The sequence below is a fragment of the Heptranchias perlo genome, chromosome 3 (genome assembly GCF_035084215.1).
Source record: "Heptranchias perlo isolate sHepPer1 chromosome 3, sHepPer1.hap1, whole genome shotgun sequence".
Taxonomy (NCBI): Eukaryota; Metazoa; Chordata; class Chondrichthyes; order Hexanchiformes; family Hexanchidae; genus Heptranchias; species Heptranchias perlo.
In genome coordinates, this window is record NC_090327.1 from 3,302,207 (window position 1) to 3,324,223 (window position 22,017).

General features: G+C 45.0%; 2 protein-coding genes and 1 long non-coding RNA gene across 5 annotated transcripts in view; 2 read left to right on the plus strand and 1 right to left on the minus strand.

Moving 5' to 3' along the window:
• Nucleotides 1-8,023, plus strand: part of lama3 (laminin, alpha 3) — a 440,498-nt gene extending 432,475 nt beyond the window's left edge. For both annotated transcript variants that reach the window (XM_067977687.1, XM_067977691.1), the window contains exons 77-78: nt 3,232-3,351; nt 6,528-8,023. In XM_067977687.1, coding sequence (XP_067833788.1) covers nt 3,232-3,351; nt 6,528-6,721 — 314 coding nt within the window. In that variant the 3' untranslated portion in view covers nt 6,722-8,023. The remainder of the gene's footprint in view (nt 1-3,231; nt 3,352-6,527) is intronic.
• Nucleotides 4,297-18,365, minus strand: LOC137309569 (uncharacterized). Its single transcript, XR_010959898.1, has 3 exons — nt 18,205-18,365; nt 9,209-9,268; nt 4,297-6,689 (listed from the first exon to the last, which is right to left on the minus strand). It is a non-coding gene; the product is annotated as an uncharacterized lncRNA (long non-coding RNA).
• Nucleotides 18,366-18,761: 396 nt separating this feature from the next.
• Nucleotides 18,762-22,017, plus strand: part of ttc39c (tetratricopeptide repeat domain 39C) — a 96,774-nt gene continuing 93,518 nt past the window's right edge. For both annotated transcript variants that reach the window (XM_067977707.1, XM_067977709.1), the window contains exon 1: nt 18,762-18,928. In XM_067977707.1, coding sequence (XP_067833808.1) covers nt 18,765-18,928 — 164 coding nt within the window. In that variant the 5' untranslated portion in view covers nt 18,762-18,764. The remainder of the gene's footprint in view (nt 18,929-22,017) is intronic.

Below are 22,017 nucleotides of genomic sequence, written 5' to 3' on the forward strand. Positions count from 1 at the left end.
ACACCAAGATTGGTGGCATTGTGGACAGTGAAGAAGGTTATCTAGGATTGCAACGGGATCTTGATAAATTGGGCCAGTGGGCCGATGAATGGCAGATGGAGTTTAATTTAGATAAATGTGAGGTGATGCATTTTGGTAGATCGAATCGGGCCAGGACCTACTCCGTTAATGGTAGGGCGTTGGGGAGAGTTATAGAACAAAGAGATCTAGGAGTACAGATTCATAGCTCCTTGAAAGTGGAGTCACAGGTGGATAGGGTGGTGAAGAAGGCATTCAGCATGCTTGGTTTCATTGGTCAGAACATTGAATGCAGGAGTTGGGATGTCTTGTTGAAGTTGTACAGGGCATTGGTGAGGCCACACTTGGAGTACTGTGTACAGTTCTGGTCACCCTATTATAGAAAGGATATTATTAAACTAGAAAGAGTGCAGAAAAGATTTACTAGGATGCTACCGGGACTTGATGGTTTGACTTACAGGGAGAGGTTAGACAGACTGGGACTTTATTCCCTGGAGAGTAGGAGGTTAAGGGGTGATCTTATAGAAGTCTATAAAATAATGAGGGGCATAGATAAGGTCGATAGTCAAAATCTTTTCCCAAAGGTAGGGGAGTCTATAACGAGGGGGCACAGATTTAAGGTGAGAGGGGAGAGATACAAAAGGATCCAGAGGGGCAATTTTTTCACTCAAAGGGTGGTGAGTGTCTGGAACGAGCTGCCAGAGGCAGTAGTAGAGGCGGGTACAATTTTGTCTTTTAAAAAGCATTTGGACAGTTACATGGGGAAGATGGGTATCGAGGGATATGGGCCAAGTGCAGGCAATTGGGACTAGCTTAGTGGTATAAACTGGGCGACATGGACATGTTGGGCCGAAGGGCCTGTTTCCATGTTGTAACTTCTATGATTCTATGATTCTATGATTCTAGTTTGGCTCTAAGTCTGTCTAACTGCAGAAATAAACAAGCACAGAATCTTTTAAATACAGGTCGGTTAGGAATCAAACACCAGATCAAGCCACAACCCTAAGTATAAAGCTTTTTTTAATAGTATGATTTTATGCAAGAATGAGAAACGATCCATTATCATGCAAGAGAGATCTGACAGGTGCAGCTACATCTGATTTTTGAGGATCAATTCAGGCAGAACTCTGATGATCAAATAAACATTGTTTATTGGGAGATAGAAGAGGCAAAGGTTGGGAAGAAGAGGAATGCAGCCTGGGGGCGAAAGCTGGAGTTTTGGGGATAGGAATAACCAGGAGTTTCCCAGAGTCGGGGATTTCTCCCCCGAGCGCTGCCACCGGGAGATCGGTGATTTAAATTTCTCACCGCAGTGCCCCCCTCCCTCACCGTGACCCTCACCTGCTGCTGGTCGAGAAACCTCCGGCTCGGTGACATCACCCGACCACCAACGCAGAGAGTTGCGACCACATGGAATGCAGTCGGGAGTGGGCTCGGGGAGAGAGAAAGAGACTGGGGAATGGGGGCTCAGGGAGAGATGGAGACTGGGGAATGGGGGCTCGGAGAGATGGAGACTGCGGAATGGGGGCTCAGGGAGAGATGGAGACTGCGGAATGGGGGCTCAGGGAGAGATGGAGACTGCGGAATGGGGGCTCGGGGGAGAGATGGAGACTGGGGAATGGGGGCTCAGGAAGAGATGGAGACTGGGGAATGGGGGCTCAGGGAGAGATGGAGACAGGGGAATGGGGGCTCAGGGAGAGATGGAGACTGTGGAATGGGGGCTCAGGGAGAGATGGAGACTGGGGAATGGGGGCTCAGGGAGAGATGGAGACTGTGGAATGGGGGCTCAGGGAGAGATGGAGACTGGGGAATGGGGGCTCAGGGAGAGATGGAGACTGTGGAATGGGGGCTCAGGGAGAGATGGAGACTGGGGAATGGGAGCTCAGGGAGAGATGGAGACAGGGGAATGGGGGCTCAGGGAGAGATGGAGACTGCGGAATGGGGGCTCAGGGAGAGATGGAGAATGCGGAATGGGGGCTCAGGGAGAGATGGAGACTGTGGAATGGGGGCTCAGGGAGAGATGGAGACTCGGGAATGGCAGTTCTGGGAGAGGGATATATACTTTGGTTTGATAGTATTCATAGTGAAATAACAAAATTTACAGCAATTTAGGAAGCAGAGATGTTGAGTTCATTAGAGCAAATAATATGAAGGGTTTTGATAGAGAAAATAAGAAGAAACCGTTTCCACTGGTAGGAGGGTCGGTAACCAGAGGACACAGATTTAGGCAATTGGCAAAAGAATGATGGGGAGAGGAGGAGAATTTTTTTCACGCAGAGAGTTTTTATGATCTGGAATGCTCTGCCTGAAAGGCTGGAGGAAGCAGATTCAACAGTAACTTTCAAAAGGGAAAAACTGCAGGGCTGTGGGGAAAGGGCTAATTGGATAGCTCTTTCAAAGAGACAGCACAAGCCCGATGGTCCGAACGGTGGCCTCCTGTGCTGCATCATTTTATGAGCCAGATTTTCTTTGCTAAAAACATTTCTTTTAGTTTCATCAAACACTCCTGCTGTTTAAATTGCAAATAAATGTATAGAACAGATTAATGGCAGTGTTGGGTTGAAGCAAGGTCTAATGATAATTAACTAACAAAAATAAATATGCATTAGTCATTCTAATGGGAGTAAAATTTTGGCACTTTTCCCCACACAAAGGTCTAATGTTTAAAATCACACAGATTACATCATATCTCGGAAAAAGAGAGTTCCAGGACAGCTGTTGGTTTTTTTTTTTGTTTGTTATAAAAACGATCGGCTGTTTCTGTCCCTAAAAGTCACAAGAAAGAAAAGAAAGAACTTGCATTTCTACTGTGCCTTTCACACCTCAGGACGTCCCAAAGGGCTTTACAACCAGTGAAATACTTTTTGAAGTGTAGTCACTGTTGTAATGTAAGAAACACGGCAGCCAATTTGCGCACAGCAAGATCCCACAAACAGCAATGTGATAATGACCAGATAATCTGCTTTTTAGTGATGTTGGTTGAGGGATAAATATTGGCCCAGGACACCGGGGAGAACTGGACAAGTGAAATATTAAGTCATTATTTGCATCTCTGGTAAACATGAGCATATATCCAAACATTCCTAGCTTTACTAAATATAGAAAAGAAAGACTTGCCTTTCACGACCTCAGGACATCCCAAAGCGCTTTACAGCCAATGGAGTACTTTTTTGAAGTGTAGTCATTGGTGTGTGTTTTTTAATTCTAATACAGTGATCAAAAGGAATAATGTGGTGCAGCTTGATGTGGATGCAGAACGTGACCATGTTGTAGGACCTTCTGCTTCACTCTCCACCGACACCAAGGATCCTCTCTACATTGGTGGCATCCCAGGTAAGATAATTGCCTGCATGTTATTAAAGTAAAAAATGATCGTTTTGAGGTACCCCCTTGTGATTTCAAGTTTCAACTGTTTCACTCATTCTGTCAATGATGTAACTATGACTCACAAATAATGGAAAAAGCCCAGATGACAACAACAACTTGGATTTATATAGCGCCTTTAATGTAGTTACCACGTCCCAAGACACTTCACAGGAGCGATTATCAAATAAAATTTGATACCGAGCCACATAAGGAGATATTAGGACAGAAGGGGGTAGGTTTTAAACAGCGCCTTAAAGGAGGAGAGAGAGGTGGAGAGTTGGAGAGGTTTAGGGAGGGAATGACACAGTTTAGGGCCTAGGCAGCTGAAGGCACGGCTGCCGATTGTGGTGCAGTGGAAAGCGGGAATGCGCAAGAGTGCAACCACTGAGCCACGGCTGACCCTTGGGGTAGATCGTAAACTTACTGAACCGATTTCTCGTAAAGAGGGGTGTAGCAAGGTTGTCCCGTAATACCCACTTTATATGATGCCTACATCTAGGGTGTGATGAATAGCAACATAAATGTCTGTTCCAGGCACTTTTTCCAGTGTGATATTGTGTTGTTTTCAGACTTGTGATCTAATGCATTCTACCCGCCATCTTTAAAAAACCAGTAAAGAATGGTGGGGGCCCCCAAGTGTGTTATTCAGGCTTTGCACCTCAAGGGGATGTGAAAAGGTGCTTATTGGAAGATAAAAGCACCAGATTTTTCAGATATTGGGAGCCTAAAACGGGCGATATCGGATCGGCCACTGACTTTGATGGAAAGGAAACTCGTGTCATAACAGGCAGCTAATCCAATATCGCCAGTTTTACACACAGCAAGGTCCCACAAACAGCAATGAGATAATGACCAGATAATCTGTTATTAGTGACATTGGTTGAGGGATAAATGTTGGCCAGGACACCAGGGAGGACTCGAATAGTGCTTTATTGCTCCAAGCATAAAATGGAAAAAAGGGAAAACATGTCCTTTTTTTTATTCGTTCATGGGATGTGGGCGTCGCTGGCGGTCGGCATTTATTGCCCATCCCTAATTGCCCTTGAGAAGGTGGTGGTGAGCCGCCTTCTTGAACTGCTGCAGTCCGTGTGGTGAAGGTTCTCCCACAATGCTGTTAGGAAGGGAGTTCCAGGATTTTGACCCAGCGATGATGAAGGAACGGCGATTTCCAAGTCGGGATGGTGTGTGACTTGGAGGGGAACGTGCAGGTGGTGTTGTTCCCATGTGCCTGCTGCCCTTGTCCTTCTAGGTGGTAGAGGTCGGGGTTTGGGAGGTGCTGTTGAAGAAGCCTTGGCGAGTCGCTGCAGTGCATCCTGTGGATGGTACACACTGCAGCCACACTGCGCCGGTGGTGAAGGGAGTGAATGTTTAGGGAGGTGGATGGGGTGCCAGTCAAGCGAGCTGCTTTGTCCTGGATGGTGTCGAACTTCTTGAGTGTTGTTGGAGCTGCACTCATCCAGGCAAGTGGAGAGTATTCCATCACACTCCTGACTTGTGCCTTGTAGATGGTGGAAAGGCTTTGGGGAGTCAGGAGGTGAGTCACTCGCCGCAGAATACCCAGCCTCTGACCTGCTCTTTTGGCCACAGTATTTATGTGGCTGGTCCAGTTAAGTTTCTGGTCAATGGTGACCCCCAGGATGTTGTTGTGGGGGATTTGGCGATGGTAATGCCGTTGAATGTCAAGGGGAGGTGGTTAGGCTCTCTCTTGTTGGAGATGGTCATTGCCTGGCACTTGTCTGGCGCGAATGTTATTTGCCACTTTTCAGTCCAAGCCCGGATGTTGTCCAGGTCTTGCTGCATGCGGGCTCCTTGGTGCCACACTCAGTCAAATTCTGCCTTGATGTCAAGGGCAGTCACTCTCACCTCACCTCTGGAATTCAGCTCTTTTGTCCATGTTTGAACCAAGGCTGTAATGAGGTCTGGAGCCGAGTGGTCCTGGCGGAACCCAAAGTGAGCATCGGTGAGCAGGTTATTGGTGAGTAAGTGCCGCTTGATAGCACTGTCGACGACTCCTTCCATCACTTTGCTGATGATTGAGAGTAGACTGATGGGATGGTAATTGGCCGGATTGGATTTGTCCTGCTTTTTGTGGACAGGACATACCTGGGCAATTTTCCACATTGTTGGGTAGATGCCAGTGTTGTAGCTGTACTGGAACAGTTTGGCTAGAGGCGCAGCTAGTTCTGGAGCACAAGTCTTCAGCACTACAGCCAGGATGTTGTCGGGGCCCATAGCCTTTGCTGTATCCAGTGCACTCAGCCGTTTCTTGATATCACATAGAGTGAATCGAATTGGCTGAAGACTGGCTTCTGTGATGGTGTGGATATCGGGAGGAGGCCGAGATGGATCATCCACTCGGCACTTCTGGCTGAAGATGGTTGCAAAAGCGTCAGCCTTGTCATTTGAACTCACGTGCTGGACTTCACCATCATTGAGGATGGGGATGTTTACAGAGCCTCCTCCTCCTGTTAGTTGTTTAATTGTCCACCACCATTCACGATTGGATGTGGCAGGACTGCAGAGCTTTGATCTGATCTGTTGGTTGTGGAATCGCTTAGCTCTGTCTATAGCATGTTGCTTCCGCTGTTTAGCATTCATGTAGTCCTGAGTTGTAGCTTCGCCAGGTTGGCACCTCATTTTTAGGTATGCCTACACTCCTCATTCCTCATTGAACCAGGGTTGATCCCCTGGCTTGTTGGTAATGGTAGAGTGAGGAATATGCCAGGCCATGGGGTTACAGATTGTCCTGGAATACAATTCTGCTGCTGCTGATGGCCCACAGCGCCTCATGGATGCCCAGTTTTGAGCTGCTAGATCTGTTCTGAATCTATCCCATTTAGCACGGTGATAGTGCCACACAACACGTTGGATGGTGCCCTCAGTGCGAAGACGGGACTTCATCTCCACGAGGACTGTGCGGTGGTCACTCCTACCAATACTGTCATGGACAGATGCATCTGCGACAGGTAGATTGGTGAGGACGAGGTCTAATAAAATGTCACCCTAATATATTTTAGTAACAAAATAGTTGTTGGCTCAAACTTTTGGCACAGGCTTTTCGAATGAGGTGTTTCGAATGTTTTAGTTATTAATATCAGAGCGTTATTTTATTCTAAAATCTATTGATCTTTTTCAACTTGCAGATGCTGTGCAGGTACCTCAGTTTCCAGCTCGCACTCCATTCGTTGGCTGCATGATGAATGTGATGATCAATGAGAAGCCAGTATTGTTCAGGAAAGCAGCAGAAGTCCATGGTGCTGTTAGCGTGACTCAGTGCCCTGCAATGAAAACTCCGACTACTGTACCTGCAAAGAGAATTCAACCTTCCTTCACTTGATCATAATGGACTATGGAACTACTGTCAAAGTGCGGAACTATTAATTTATTGTAACTTGGACTTGCATTCTTCTAGTTTCAGTCAATTGAATTTGACTCATTTATGTTTGGCTTAAAATAATGGCAATCCTTTACTATTAAACGAAAAAAGACCCATTAACTTTATGAAATGTGATTCAGATATTTTACTTTCTAACTGGTGCTATATTCTGTGGGGCCAAATACATTACTAAATTTTGCTGCTAATTTTATATTTTTATACTTGAATAATTAATATGCTAAACGTATTTCTAAAATAAACTTGATTCAACCATCATTATTAAAAGCTTTTTAAATTATTTTTTGGTGAGGATATATGATCTTCCAGCAAGGCAAACACCCTTTATTTTTCCCCCTGTGCTGCCTGATTGGGAACATGAGAGAGGTCTGGTACAGACACAGTTGCAGATTTTGCCTCTTCATGTGGACACATGTCTTGGCTGAGATTGGGAATGTAGTGGAGTGGAGGCTGGGACTCGTATCTCTCCACTTCATGGCACTTCACATTGGTGCTCCAATGCATAGCTGCCAAAACTGGGGGTCATAACTATAAGATAGTCACTAATAAATCCAATAAGAAATTCAGGAGAAACTTCTTTACCCAGAGAGTGGTGAGAATGTGGAACTCGCTACCACAAAGAGTAGTTGAGGCGAATAGCACAGATGTATTTAAGAGGAACCTAGATAAGTACATGAGGGAGAAAGGAACAGAAGGTTATGTTGATAGAGTGAGATGAAGTAGGGGGGAAGCAGGCGCGTGTGGAGTATAAATACTGGCATAGACCTGTTGGGCCGAATGGCCTGTTTCTGTGCTGTAAAATTCTGTGTAATTCTATGTAATCAAAACCTAAAATAAAAAACAGAAGATGCTGGAAATACACAGCAGGTCTGTCGGGATCTGAAAAGAAACGACAGGCTAACATTTCGGGTAGAGACGCTGGAGGGGGTCATTTTAACCTAACCTGCCCATCGGGAAACAGACGGGACCGGGTGCAATGCTGGTTTTGCACCCCGCCCGATTTTATTCCCTGTTAAAGTCAATATTGAGTGGGGTGTAAAACCGGCGTTCCACCCGATCCCGTGGGATTCCCGCCCGGCGAATTAGATTAAAATTACCCCGCTCTGTGTCAACATGATTCTGACTAAAGGTATTTACACAAAACACTAATGTGTCTGCTCTCTTTTCAGATACTGACAGAACTACAGGGTTTTTCAGCAATGTGTTTTTATTTTATATTTCCAGCATTCGCAGTTTTTCTCATTAAAACCCATTTATGAATGCAAAGGTTCTGTAGCAATCCACTTCATACAAATGTTATATAAACGCACTGCGAGCACAGTTTCGTTTCAATTCATTTGCCCCCCTCCCCTTAATATTTCTTGAGCTGCAAAGCTTTTCTATTTATATGTTTAATGTTTTCTTTACATAGTCCATCAATGGGTCGTAGTCTCATATTTATATCTTGGGAACAGCATGAGAAAGTGCATCACATCTCTGATAGTACCAAGGGATTCACATGATCACACCACTGCAGTATAATAACTAAAAAAAATAGATTATCTGGTCATTATCACATTGCTGTTTGTGGGAGCTTGCTGTGCGCAAATTGGCTGCTGCGTTTCCTACGTTACAACAGTGACTACACTTCAAAAATTGGCTGTAAAGTGCTTTGGGACATCCCGAGGTTATGAAAAGTGCAATATAAATGCAAGTCCTTCTTTCTTTAATAATCTCGATATGCACGCTGTGTGGCTGTTTGCACAGTTCCAGTACATTTACACTTAACTTTCCAAAACACCACACTGGGGACCACATTTTAGGAAAGATGTCAAGGCCTTAGAGAGAGTGCAGAGGAGATTTACCAGAATGGTACCGGGGATGAGGGATTTCAGTAATGTGGAGACAGTGGAGAAGCTGGGATTGTTCTCCTTAGAACAGAGAAGATTAAAGGGAGATTTAATAGAGGTGTTCAAAATGATGACGTGGTTTTGATAGAGTAAATAAGGAGAAACTGTTTCCACTGGCAGGAGGGTCGGTAACCAGAGGGGACAGATTTAAGGCAATTGGCAAAAGAACCAGAGGGGAGAGGAGGAGAATTTTTTTTACGCAGCGATTATGTGATGATCTGGAATGCATTGCCTGAAAGGGCTATGGAAGTAGATTCAATAGTAACTTTGAAAAGGAGAATTGAATAAATACTTGAAAAAGAAAAATTTGCAGTGGAGTGGGACTAATTGGATAGCTCATTCAAAGAGCCAGCACAGGGACGATGGGCCGAATGGCCTCCTTCTGAGCTAAGAAAAAGAAAAAATATAATAACACCAAGAACTCCTCTCCTCTTAAAAATATACATAATTAACTCATGAAAAATGATGTTTATTTACTTAATCAAATTGAAAATAGATATTTGTTACCTAAGAATCATTGCAAAACCAATGAAATACTCACAATTTGAATATTTGCAAACTCCTCATTAATCTGCGATGTCAATGGAATCACATGCAGCAACTAAAAATAAATTACAAACAAACAAAAACTTTCACAAATTCATGATCTAATGGCAATAATGAACTCAATATATTGGAGGAGAGAGGGTTAACACTAAGGATTGCTTTTAACCCTACCCGTCCGGCAGAAACCGGATGGGTGGGCAGATAACAATGAGCAGGTTAATTACCAGCTCAGATCAAGACTGTTTGCGATAGTAACCTGCAGGCGGATGAGGGTCCCACCGAAAGCCTCAAAAATCTATGCAAATCGGCGTCCTAGTAAGCCGATAGGCTGATGCAATTTTAACCAGAGCCTGAGCGGAGGTGGGGGTGTCGCAGCTTCCTCCGCCCCAGACTCCGCCACCCTTCTCTCCTGCAAGACCCTCCCTAAACCCCCTCCCCGCCACCTTGGCCGCCCGATCTCCGCTCGCTGGCATCGGCTCCGCACCCTATACAGGCCTGTTCCAGGCGGAAAATGGACCTGTAGCAATTAAGCAAGGCTCGGTGGTTAAAATTGCCGTGGCTTTCCTGCTTCCAGCTGCCCCTGCTGGGTGGGAAATCAAGTCGTTCGAGTAGATTCCCGCCGGAAACGCGCTCTCGGTTATAAACCAACCCTAATTTTCTGTTTTAACTCACTGCTGGCAAACACCGAGAATCATCAAATCATACAGCATAGAAGGAGGCCATTCAGTCCATCATGTCTGCACTGGCTCTTTGAAAGAGCTATCCAATTAGTCCCCCTCCCCTGCTCTTTCCCCAGAGCCCTGCAAATATTTTCTTTTAAAGTATTTATCCAATTCCCTTTTGAAAGTTACTATTGAATCTGCTTCCACCACCCATTCAGGCAGCGCATTCCAGATCATAACAACTCGCTGTGTAAAAAAAATTCTCCTCACCTCCCCTCTGGCTTTTTTGCCAATTATTTTAAATCTGTGTCCTCTGGTTACTGACCCACCTGCCACTGGAAACAATTACTCCCTATCTACACAGTCCAAAGACAAGGCTGAAGCATTTGCAACCATCTTCAGCCAGAAGTGCCAAATGGATGATCCATCTCGGCCTCCTCCCGATATCCCCACCACCACAGAAGCCAGTCTTCAGCCAATTCAATTCACTCCACGTGATATCAAGAAACGGCTGAGTGCACTGGATACAGCGAAGGCTATGGGCCCCGACAACATCCCGGCTGTAGTGCTGAAGGCTTGTGCTCCAGAACTAGCCGTGCATCTAGGAACATAGGAATAGGAGTAGGCCATTCAGCGCCTCGTGCCTGCTCCGCCATTTGATAAGATCATGGCTGATCTGTGATCTAACTCCATATACCCGCCTTTGTCCCATATCCCTTAATACCTTTGGTTGCCAAAAAGCTATCTATCACAGATGTAAATTTAGCAATTGAGCTAGTATCAATTGCCGTTTGTGCAAGAGAGTTCCAAACTTCTACCACCCTTTGTGTGTAGAAATGTTTTCTAATCTCGCTCCTGAAAGGTCTGGCTCTAATTTTTAGACTGTGCCCCCTACTCCTAGAATTCCCAACCAGCGGAAATAGTTTCTCTCTATCCACCCTTTCCGTTCCCCTTAATATCTTATAAACTTCGATCAGATCACCCCTTAACCTTCGTAACTCCAGAGAATACAACCCCAATTTGTGTAATCTCTCTTTGTAACTTAATCCTTGAAGTCCGGGTATCATTCTAGTAAACCTACGCTACACTCCCTCCAAGGTCAATATGTCCTTCCGAAGGTGCGGTGCCCAGAACTGCTCACAGTACTCCAGGTGCGGTCTAACCAGGATTTTGTATAGCTGCAGCATAACTTCTGCCCCCTTGTACTCTAGTCCTCTAAATATAAAGGCCAGCATTCCATTAACCTTATTGATTATTTTCTGCAGCTGTTCATGATACTTCAATGATCTATGTACTTGAACCCCAAGTCCCTTTGGACATCCACAGTTTTTAACTTTTTACCATTTAGAAAGTACCCTGTTCTATCCTTTTTTGATCCAATGTAGACCTCACATTTGTCTACATTGAATTCCATTTGCCACAGTTTTGCCCATTCACCTAATCTATCAATATCGCTTTGTAATTTTATGTTTTCATCTACACTGCTTACAATACCACCAATCTTTGTGTCATCGGCAAACTTAGATATGAGACTTTCTATGCCTTCATCTAAGTTGTTAATAAATATTGTGAATAATTGAGGCCCCAAGACAGATCCCTGTGGGACTCCACTAGTCACATCCTGCCAATGTGAATACTTACCCATTATCCCTACTCTCTGTCGCCTTTCGCTCAGCCAACTTCCTAACCAAGTCCGTACTTTTCCTTTGATTCCATGGGCTTCTATCTTAGCTAACAGTCTCTTATGTGAGACCTTATCAAATGCCTTCTGGAAGTCCATATAAATAACATCCATTGACATTCCCCTGTCCACTACTGTAGTCACCTCTTCAAAAAATTCAATCAGGTTTGTCAGACACGACCTACCTTTCACAAATCCATGCTGGCTCTCTCTGATTAACTGAAAATTCTCGAGGTGTTCAATCACCCTATCCTTAATTATAGACTCCAGCATTTTCCCCACAACAGATGTTAGGCTAACTGGTCTATAATTCCCTGGTTTCCCTCTCTCTCCTTTCTTAAAAAGCGGAGTGATGTGCAATTTTCCAATCTAGAGGGGCTGTTCCTGAATCTAGAGAACTTTGAAAGATTATAGTTAGGGCATCTGCAATCTGCTCACCTACTTCCTTTAAAACCCTGGGATGGAAACCATCTGGTCCTGGGGATTTGTCACTCTTTAGTGCTATTATTTTCTTCATTACTGTTGCTTTACTTATGTTAATTTTATCGAGTCCCTGTCCCCGATTCAATATTAGCTTTCTTGGGATTTCCGGCATGCTATCCTCTTTTTCTACTGTAAATACTGACGCAAAGTAATTGTTCAACATATCCGCCATTTCCCCATTGTCAATGACACTATCCCCATTTTCAGTTTTTAAGGGGCCAACACTGCTCCTGACCACCCTCTTTTTCCTAATGTAACTATAAAAGTTCTTCGTATTGGTTTTGATAGCCCTTGCAAGTTTCTTTTCATGCTCTCTTTTTGTAACTCTTACTATCTGTTTTGTGACCCTTTGTTGATCTTTGTATCTTTCCCATTCGCCAGGATCTGTGCCATTTTTTGCCTTTTTGTATGCCCTTTCCTTATGTCTTATACTGTCTCTTACCTCTTTACTTGTCCATGGCTGTTTTTTTTCGCAAGTAGAGTTCTTGCCCCTCAGGGGTATAAACCGGTTCTGTATCACGTTAAATGTTTCTTTAAACATTTCCCACTGATTATCAGTCGTTTTAGCCATTAACAGATTTGCCCAGTTTACTGTGGACAGTCTCTGTCTCATCCCATTGAAGTTGGCCTTACCCAAGTCTAGAATCTTAGCAGCTGATTCACTTTTTTCCCTTTCAAACACTACATTGAACTCGATCATGTTATCCATTGGATAGATGTTCTCGTACAGTTAAGCCATTAACTAAATCTGGTTCATTGCTCATTACTAAATCTAGTATGGCTTGCCTCCTTGTTGCCTCTAGGACATACTGCTGTGGAAAACTATCCCGGACACACTCAAGAAATTCACTACCTTTCTGACAGTTTTCTTAGTCTGCTTTTCCCAATCTATGTGAAGGTTAAAGTCCCCCATTATTTCCAATATGCCTTTCTTATACGCTTGTCTAATCTCTGCATTTATACAATCTAGCACTTCAGAGCTGCTGCCAGGGGTCCGATACACAATTCCCACCATAGTCTTAGATCCTTTCCTATTTCTCAATTCAACCCATCTGGCCGAACTGTTCCAGTACAGCTACAACACTGGCATCTACCTGACAATGTGGAAAATTGCCCAGGTATGTCCTGTCCACAAAAAGCAGGACAAATCCAATTCGACCAATTACCGCCCCATCAGTCTACTCTCAATCATCAGCAAAGTGATGGAAGGTGTCGTCGACAGTGCTATCAAGTGGCACTTACTCAACAATAACCTGCTCACCGATGCTCAGTTTGGGTTCTGCCAGAACCACTCGGCTCCAGACCTCATTACAGCCTTGGTCCAAACATGGACAAAAGAGCTGAATTCCAGAGGTGAGGTGAGAGTGACATCAAGGCAGCATTTGACTGAGTGTGGCACCAAGGAGCCCAAGTAAAATTGAAGTCAATGGGAATCAGGGGGAAAACTCTCCAGTGGCTGAAGTCATACCTAGAACAAAGGAAGGTGGTAGTGGTTGTTGGAGGCCAATCATCTTAGCCCCAGGACATTGCTGCAGGAGTTCCTCAGGGCAGTGTCCTAGGCCCAACCATCTTCAGCTGCTTCATCAATGACCTTCCCTCCATCATAAGGTCAGAAATGGGGATGTTCGCTGATGATTGCACAGTGTTCAGTTCCATTCGCAACCCCTCAGATAATGAAGCAGTCCGTGCCCACATGGAGCAAGACCTGGACAACATCCAGGTTTGGGCTGATAAGTGGTAAGTAATATTCGTGCCAGACAAGTGTTAGGCAATGATCATCCCCAAAGCCTTTCCACCATCTACAAGGCACAAGTCAGGAGTGTGATGGAATACTCTCCACTTGTCTGGATGAGTGCAGCTCCAACAACACTCAAGAAGCTCGACACCATCCAGGACAAAGCAGCCCGCTTGATTGGCACCCCATCCACCACCCTAAACATTCACTCCCTTCACCACCGGAGCACTGTGGCTGCAGTGTGTACCATCCACAGGATGCACTGCAGCAACTTACCAAGGGGTCTTCAAGAGCACCTCCCAAACCCGCGACCTCTACCACCTAGAAGGACAAGGGCAGCAGGTACATGGGAACAACACCACCTGCACGTTCCCCTCCAAGTCACACACCATCCCAACTTGGAAATATATCGCCGTTCCTTCATTGTTGCTGGGTCAAAATCCTGGAACTCCCTTCCTAACAGCACTGTGGGAGAACCTTCACCACACGGACTGCAGCGGTTCAAGAAGGCGGCTCACCACCAAGGGCAATTAGGGATGGGCAATAAATGCCGGCCTCGCCAGGGACGCCCACATCCCATGAACGAATAAAAAAAAAAGGTAAGCCTCGATGATGCGGAGTAAGTTGTAAAAAAAAGCTCATGGCTTTTCAAAGTCCGTCAAAGTTCTTAAGAACTACTTAAGATGTCCGTGGAGCTCAGCAATAGTGAAATCAGAGAACAGCGACTAAAACAGCACAGTTCCCATCATTGGTTTGTAGGTCGGAAGAGCTCATTGCTAGCAGTGGTCTTTTGAGTTGAGGACAATAGAAATATCTGCCACATTCTGAAAATCGTAACACTCGTATATTTAATTTGCTTACATAAAATTAAATTTTAATTTTAAACGTCCATTTCCTGTGTGAAATGGTTGCCAGAGTAACTGTGTCACCCGACTTACTTTCTAATTATCTGATATGTGGCCTGTGGGGTTCAGTTTGCATTTCGAAATTGCCTTCATCACATCGCTCCAAAATGCCCCTAAGAGTTTCACATGTGCTTTTGAAATGAAACCATGATAATAAGACAATACAATAAGACAAAGGCGGTGAAATTTCAACACTGGCGGGGGCGCAGAACTTGGGATCGGAGATCTGCCCGCCAGCTGTACATCAGGTGGTGTGTGTAAAGGGCGGCCAATCGCCTACCGCCAATTTTGTGTCCTGCCAAAGTTGAATTTTAACCCCGAGAACGTTTGGACATCTCTGTCTTGGGTGGGACCAGTTCCGAATAACTATCAGGAAAGACTGAACAGGCTGGGGCTCTTTGCTCCAGAAAAGAGAAGGCTGAGGGGTGACCTAATGAGAGGTCTTTAAGATTATGAAGGAGTTCGATAGGGTAGATGTAGAGAAGATGGCCCTGATATTTATGGGGAAGTGGGGAGTGAGGCTGAAAACGGCCAAAGAAACCCGGCAAGACCAGAGATGCGAAGATCCCACCGATCTTAATGGCAAGACCTCATTAACATTCTGTAGGTCCGTCTCCCACCCGGCAGCCGGATAAATGGACCGAAGTCCCTCATCCCTGGAACCATTCTAGTAAATCTCTTCTGCACCCTTTCCAAGGCCTTGACATCCTTCCTAAAATGTGGTGCCCAGAACTGAACACAATACTCCAGCTGAGGTCTAACCAGTGTTTTATAAAGGTTTAGCATAACTTCCTTGTTTTTGTGCTCTATGCCTCTATTAATAAAGCCAAGGACCCCATTTGCTTTTTTAGTGGCCTCATCAACTTTGTCCTGCCACCTTCAAAGATTTGTGTATGTGCACCCCCAGGTCTCTCTGTTCCTTCACCCCTTTTAATATTGTACCATTTAGTTTATGTTGTCTCTCCTCATTCTTCCTTCTAAAATGCATCTCTTCACACTTCTCAGCATTAAATTTCATCTGCCACATGTCTGCCCATTTCACCAGTCTGTCTGTGTCCTCCTGAAGTCTGTTATTAATCCTTATTTTTCCAAGTGACAATTAATTTTGTCTTGGATTATAGTCTCTAAAAGTTTCCCCACCGCTGACATTAGGCTGACTGGCCTATAATTGCCGGGTTTAACCCTCGCCCCTTTTTTGAACAGAGGCGTAACATTTGCAATGAGAAGGAGAAGATGCAATAAGCCATATAGTTTGAGCTGGAGCTGAACCTTTGGAGAAGAGCTACAGCCGGCTATGGGACAGCAAGAGGCAAGAGGACAAGAAAACAACAGCAACTAAGAGAAACATCTGGAGAGAAGGAGGAGGGAGACAACAACATGAAGAAACCAAAGTGTACGTTCAACTTTTGGACCCTACTGTTGGATCTGTTTTCCCCCTTCTCTGTGTGGGATTACATGTTTTTTTATTCATTCTTGGGATATGGGCATCAGTCGCAAGGCCGGCATTTATTGTCCATCCCCAAGGTGCCCCTTGAGAAGGTGGTGGTGAGCCGTCTTCTTGAACCGCTGCAGTCCATGTGGTGAAAGTGCTCCCACAGTGCTGTTAGGGAGGGAGCTCCAGGATTTTGACCCAGCAACAATGAAGGAACGGCCGATATATTTCCAAGTCAGGATGGTGTGTGACTTGGAGGGGAATTTGGAGGTGATGGTGTTCCCATGCACCTGCTGCCCTTATCCTTCTAGGTGGTAGAGGTCACGGGTTTGGGAGGTACTGTCGTAGAAGCATTGGTGAGTTGCTGCAGTGCATCCTGTAGATGGTGCACCGGTGGTGGAGGGAATGGGTGTTTAAGGTGGTGGATGGGCTGACAATCAAGCGGACTGCTTTGTCTTGGATGGTGTCAAGCTTCTCGAGTGTTGTTGCACCTGACCCCATTCAGGAAAGTGGAAAGTATTCCATCACACACCTGACTTGTGCCTTGTAGATGATGGAAAGGCTTTGGGGAGTCAGGAGGTGAGACACTCACCAAAGAATACCCAGCCTCTGTCTTGCTCCAACAGGCACGGCATTTATGTGGCTGGTCCAATTAAGTTTCTGGTCAATGGTGACCCCCAGGATGTTGATTGTGGGGGATTCGGCAATGGTAATGCCATTGAATGTCAAGGGGAGGTGGTTAGACTCCCTCTTGTTGGAGATGATCATTGCCTGGCACTTGTCTGGCGCGAATGTTACTTGCCACTTATCAGCCCAAGCCTGGATGTTGTCCAGTTCTTCCTTAGGGTCGCCAACTCTGGTTGGACGTATTCCTGGAGGTTTCATCACACGACACCTGTTTCTAACTGCCCTGCCCCTGCCACTCTCCCGCTGTTGGTCGTCCTATATGTCTATGCTCACGGTGCCCTGCCTTCCCGCAGCCAATTGGAATGTGAACAGACTCATCATTAGCTGATTGACAGTCAAGAATCATCCAATCAAATAACCTTTTTTCTATCTGCAATATATCTCAAAGAAGATGAAAAAAAAATGTTTTTAATGCCCCTAGGATTTATCTCCCGGGTGTTTGCTCACAGCTGTGTCCTGGAGATTAATCTTTAATTCCTGGAGACTCCAGGACAATCCTAGTCTTTAAGCATGAGGGCATGGACTGTTTCATATCTGTTGTGGCCTGAGGAGAGACTGAAGAAGAAGAAGCGGAGGCAGCAGAGAGGGGAAAAGTGTGTTTGTTTGCTAATGAACTTTTTCCCCAGGGAAGAGAGGTGAAGGCAGCAAGTGTGGAGACGAAATCTTTTTACGCAGCCAGTTGTTACGATCTGGAATACACTACCTGAAAGGGCATATGGAAGCAGATTCAGTAGACGCTGAGAGGCTGTTTCCTCTGGCTCGAGAATCTAGAGTTTGGGGGGCATAGTCTCAGGATAAGGGGTCGGCCATTTAGGTCTGAGATGAGGAGGAATTTCTTCACTCACAGGGTTGTAAATCTTTGGAATGCTCTACCTCTGAGGGCTGTGGATGCTGAGTCATTGAGTATATTCAATTGTAAACAATTTTACAACACCAAGTTATAGTCCAACAAATTTATTTTAAATTCCACAAGCTTTCGGAGGCTTCCTCCTTCCTCAGGTGAACGGTGTTTCCACAACATTCACCTGAGGAAGGAGGAAGCCTCCGAAAGCTTGTGGAATTTAAAATAAAATTGCTGGACTATAACTTGGTGTTGTAAAATTGTTTACAACTGTCAACCCCAGTCCATCACCGGCATCTCCACATCACGAGTATATTCAAGGCTGAGATTGATTGATTTTTGGATTCTAAGGGAATCAAGGGATATGGGGATCGGGCGGGAAAGTGGAGTTGAGGTTGAAGATCAGCCATGATCTTGTTGAACGGCGGAGCAGGCTCGAGGGGCCGTACGGCCTACTCCTGCTCCTATTTCTTACGTCTCACCAATTGCAGCAAGACTTCCTTACTCTTGTACCCCAAACCCCCTTGCAATAAAGGCCAACATGCCACTTGCCTTCCATAATTACCTGCTGTCCCTGCATGTTAACTTTCCGTGTTTCTTGTGGGAGGACACCCAAACCTCTCTCAACACCACCAGCATTAGTTCTTATCAAAGAGGCGGCAGAGGCGCGGTGGGCCGAACGGCCTCCTCCTGCGCTGATAAATATCACACTCGGGGGGAGGAGCTACCGGCTGATCGGCGGGAGGGTGAAAGGTCACCGTTGCCATGTCACCGCTCTGCGCGTTGCGAGGTGCGCGGACGCGGAAGGGGCAACGTTGAGCGGGCGATGGAGTGAGCGGCGGGGCCTGCGGGTCGGAGGAGTGCGGGCGGCGGCGAGGAGGCGAGGTCGAGCCCGGTGTTTTGTGAGGAAGGAAGGAGGCGGAGGAGGCCACCGAGACACCAGGCCTGAGATTTCCCCCCCCCCCCCACCCCCTTTCTCTCTCTCATCACTTGAACCGTCTTGACTGTAAACTGTTCCCCAGTCCCGCTTCTTTTAGCTCCCGCCGGGCAGGGTCGGGGTCGGCGGGGGGGGGGAAGAGGAGGTGGGATTGCCCGGTCGGGGGGGGGGGGTGGGTGAAGGAAGAGATGGATCGTAAGCGTGTGGAGACTCCGGGATCGGGTTCGGGATCGGGGGCCAGCAGCCCCCAGCAGCAGCCGCAGCTGGACGACGCCGAGCTGGCGCTGGCGGGGATCAACATGCTCCTCAACAACGGCTTCAAGGAGTCGGACCAGCTCTTCAAACAATACAGGTGAGTGAGGAGGGGGGGGGGCTCGGCTCCATCATTCGCCTGCTTTCACCGTGCTGCTTCTGCCGCCTGACCTCTCCTCATCCTTTTTTTTTAAATAAAGATTGATGTCTTCCTCACAAGTCATTTCATTCACATTTCCCCCCCCCTCCCCCAGGCAATTCGGCCCATTGCGCCTATGCTGGCTCTTTGAAAGAGCTATCCAATTAGTCTCACTCTCTTCCCCACACCTTTCCCCATAACCCTGCAATTTTTTCCCTTTCAAGTCTTTATCCAATTCCTTTTTAAAAATTACTATTGAATCTGCTTCCACCGCATTCCAGATCATAACAACTCGCCGCGTAATAAAAAATTTCTCCTCGTGGCCCCTCTTTTTTTTGCCAATTATCTTAAATATGTATCTCCTGGTTACTGACCCTCCTGCCAGTGGAAACAGTTTCTTCTTTATCAAAACCCTTCACAATTTTGAACACCTTCTCTGCTCTAAGGAGAACAACCCCAGCTTCTCCAGTCTCTCCACATAGAATCATAGAAAATTTACAGCAGCCATTCGGCCCATCGTGTCCACGGCAGCCGAAAATGAGCCACCCAGCCTAATCCCACTTTCCAGCACTTGGTCCGTAGCCTTGTAGGTTATGGCATTTCAGGTGCATAATTGAAGTCCCTCATCCCTGATTCTAGTAAATCTTCTCTGCACCCTCTCTAAGGCCTTGACATCCTTCCTGAAGTGTGGTGCCCAGAATTGGACACAGTACTCCAGCTGAGGTCTAATCAGCCCATTTACCAATTTGTTTTGTTTAAAAGAAAGATGGTTTCATTAAAAATATTTGATTCATTACAAAAACTTCAATATTTTAAAATGTAAGCTGATGAAGAAAGTTTTAACTTGTCTGATCGTAACAGGCCATTATAATTCACGGGAAGAATGTTAATGATAGGAAAATTTGTTCTTATTAGTCTGTGGGGTTGTAGTGGTAAATTTTATAGGTTGCCTGCACAAGGAAGGAAAAAAGGTTACGGCGTGTTTTGACAATTAGATTAAATATTTGAATAGTCAAAACTTGGCGCAAAGGTGGTTGAAAAAGGCTTCCATGAAGTGGTGTTCTGCAAATAAAGTACTTGAAGCTCTGAATATTAAGAGCTTCTTGCATACTGTGGAAGCAACATTTTCTCGGATCTGTAATAGTTAAAGATGATGCACCTTGTTTTAGTTTGTTATTTCTTTGTCAAGCCTTCTTGGCCTTTATGTATTGTAGAAAGGATAGTTTTAAGCCATTCTTGGATTGGGATTTTAAGGTGAAACCAATTGTTATGATTTATTGAAGTGTTTAGTACACAAATCCACACAATATGACATGTTTTAAGTAAATGCCATCTGGTGTTAAAATGTTTAATTCATCTAATGTGGGATTAGAACGCTATTGTGCATCCTATCACCAGGTGGCCTTTTAATTTAACACTTACTACAGAATGATTGTTTTTTTAATAAGTTGTTCTTGTTCTGTTGACTCTTTTTCCTGAAAGAGCAAGTAGACTTTGTATCAAATTTAATTTCTCTACTTCCCCTTTTTATTGTGTGGGGTGGGGGAGTTAGTATGGGAGACTCGCCTCTGGTCCTTAAGAAGGTTTGAGTCAGAAACGATTTGTGTGAAATGCCCTCTTCCAATCATTCAGTATGTCATACTGCTTCTGCTAGTTATTTGACAAGCCTTTGATTTTGAAGGTGATCGTTACTTAGCTGAATGTTGCAGAGTACAGCAAAAAGATAAGTTAGACGGAGCACACTTCTAAAGGAACTAAGAGAAAATGTAAGCATTTCTGAACAAGGTCCGAATCTAAGTCCCTAAAAATGAATCTGTAGTTGTGACAATTGCATTTGGTGTTTGTAATACTGATAAGTAAATAAGCATTTATCAAACTTGACATATTGAGTTGCTTTTCCTCTCTCCCTGATTGAATAGTCAAGCATCTATACCGGTTGAACTATGCACTGCAGCAATATGGAAATGCAGAAGTGTGGTAGTGGGTAGGATTGCATTTTAGAAGCAGTTGCAATACAATGGAGGTCTATAATATATTTTGCATGATGTAATCACCAGCCAATCACAAGATGGCTATACTGTCAGGTGCTTGTAAAATCCCTCCATTTACATCAAATGCCGAGAACTAGTCAGATTGACATCTCTGAGGTCTTTGTCAGTGCCTGTTATGTATTAATGATCCCCAAATGTCTTAATGATATCTAATAATTGTAACTGGCACAATTATAGCATTTATTACCTTTCTGCAAGTATGTGTTGCATATTTCCAGATTTTATTGTTCTTTTGCTTGACGATGCCTTTAGCTTGAGTCTGTGCAAATGAAGGAGATTTTCAAACTGGGCTCCTTCAACCCATGGGATCGGGGAGATGGACAGAAATCTCACTATACATCACCAATTTGTGTATTTTCTGTACTTGACTAAATAGCGTGTTACTTCTGTTGCTGTTCATAATTTTAAAAGAAAATCTTCAATTACAGCATTGTTTTCCTTTTGGGTGATTGATACTTCTGGAAGTTAGGACAGCAGTCTCTGAGAATATGTCAATATTTGCAGGGGCTGCCCCACACAGAAAATGTTTGGAAACCATTGGTCTAGCACCTTCTCTCCATTTCCTCCATTCCCACAGCCTTCCTTATTATCTTTTCATCTCCAGATAATACTGGCCAAAGAAATGTCCCTGCATCACCAAATGTTCCATGACCTGAGATTTTACTTATTGAACGCATGGAAGCTATTTCCTGCCATAGACTCACCTCCTGACTGATCAGCATGAGGATATTAGTGCTGGGAAATAGTACAGTTTTCCTGTTTCCTACACCCAATGCCCTCTTGTCAGTTTTGTTCACTTGTTTTCCTCATCGCAGGTTGTAGTTTCAAGCCCTGCTCCAGAGTTTGAACACATAATTTAGGCTGATGTTGGATTATTAGAAATGCTTCCTTCAAAGGAGATATTGAACCAAGGCTCCCAACCACAGGAACAGGAGTAGGCCATTCAGCCCTTCATAAGAACATGAGAACGTAAGAAATAGGAGCAGGAGTAGGACATCC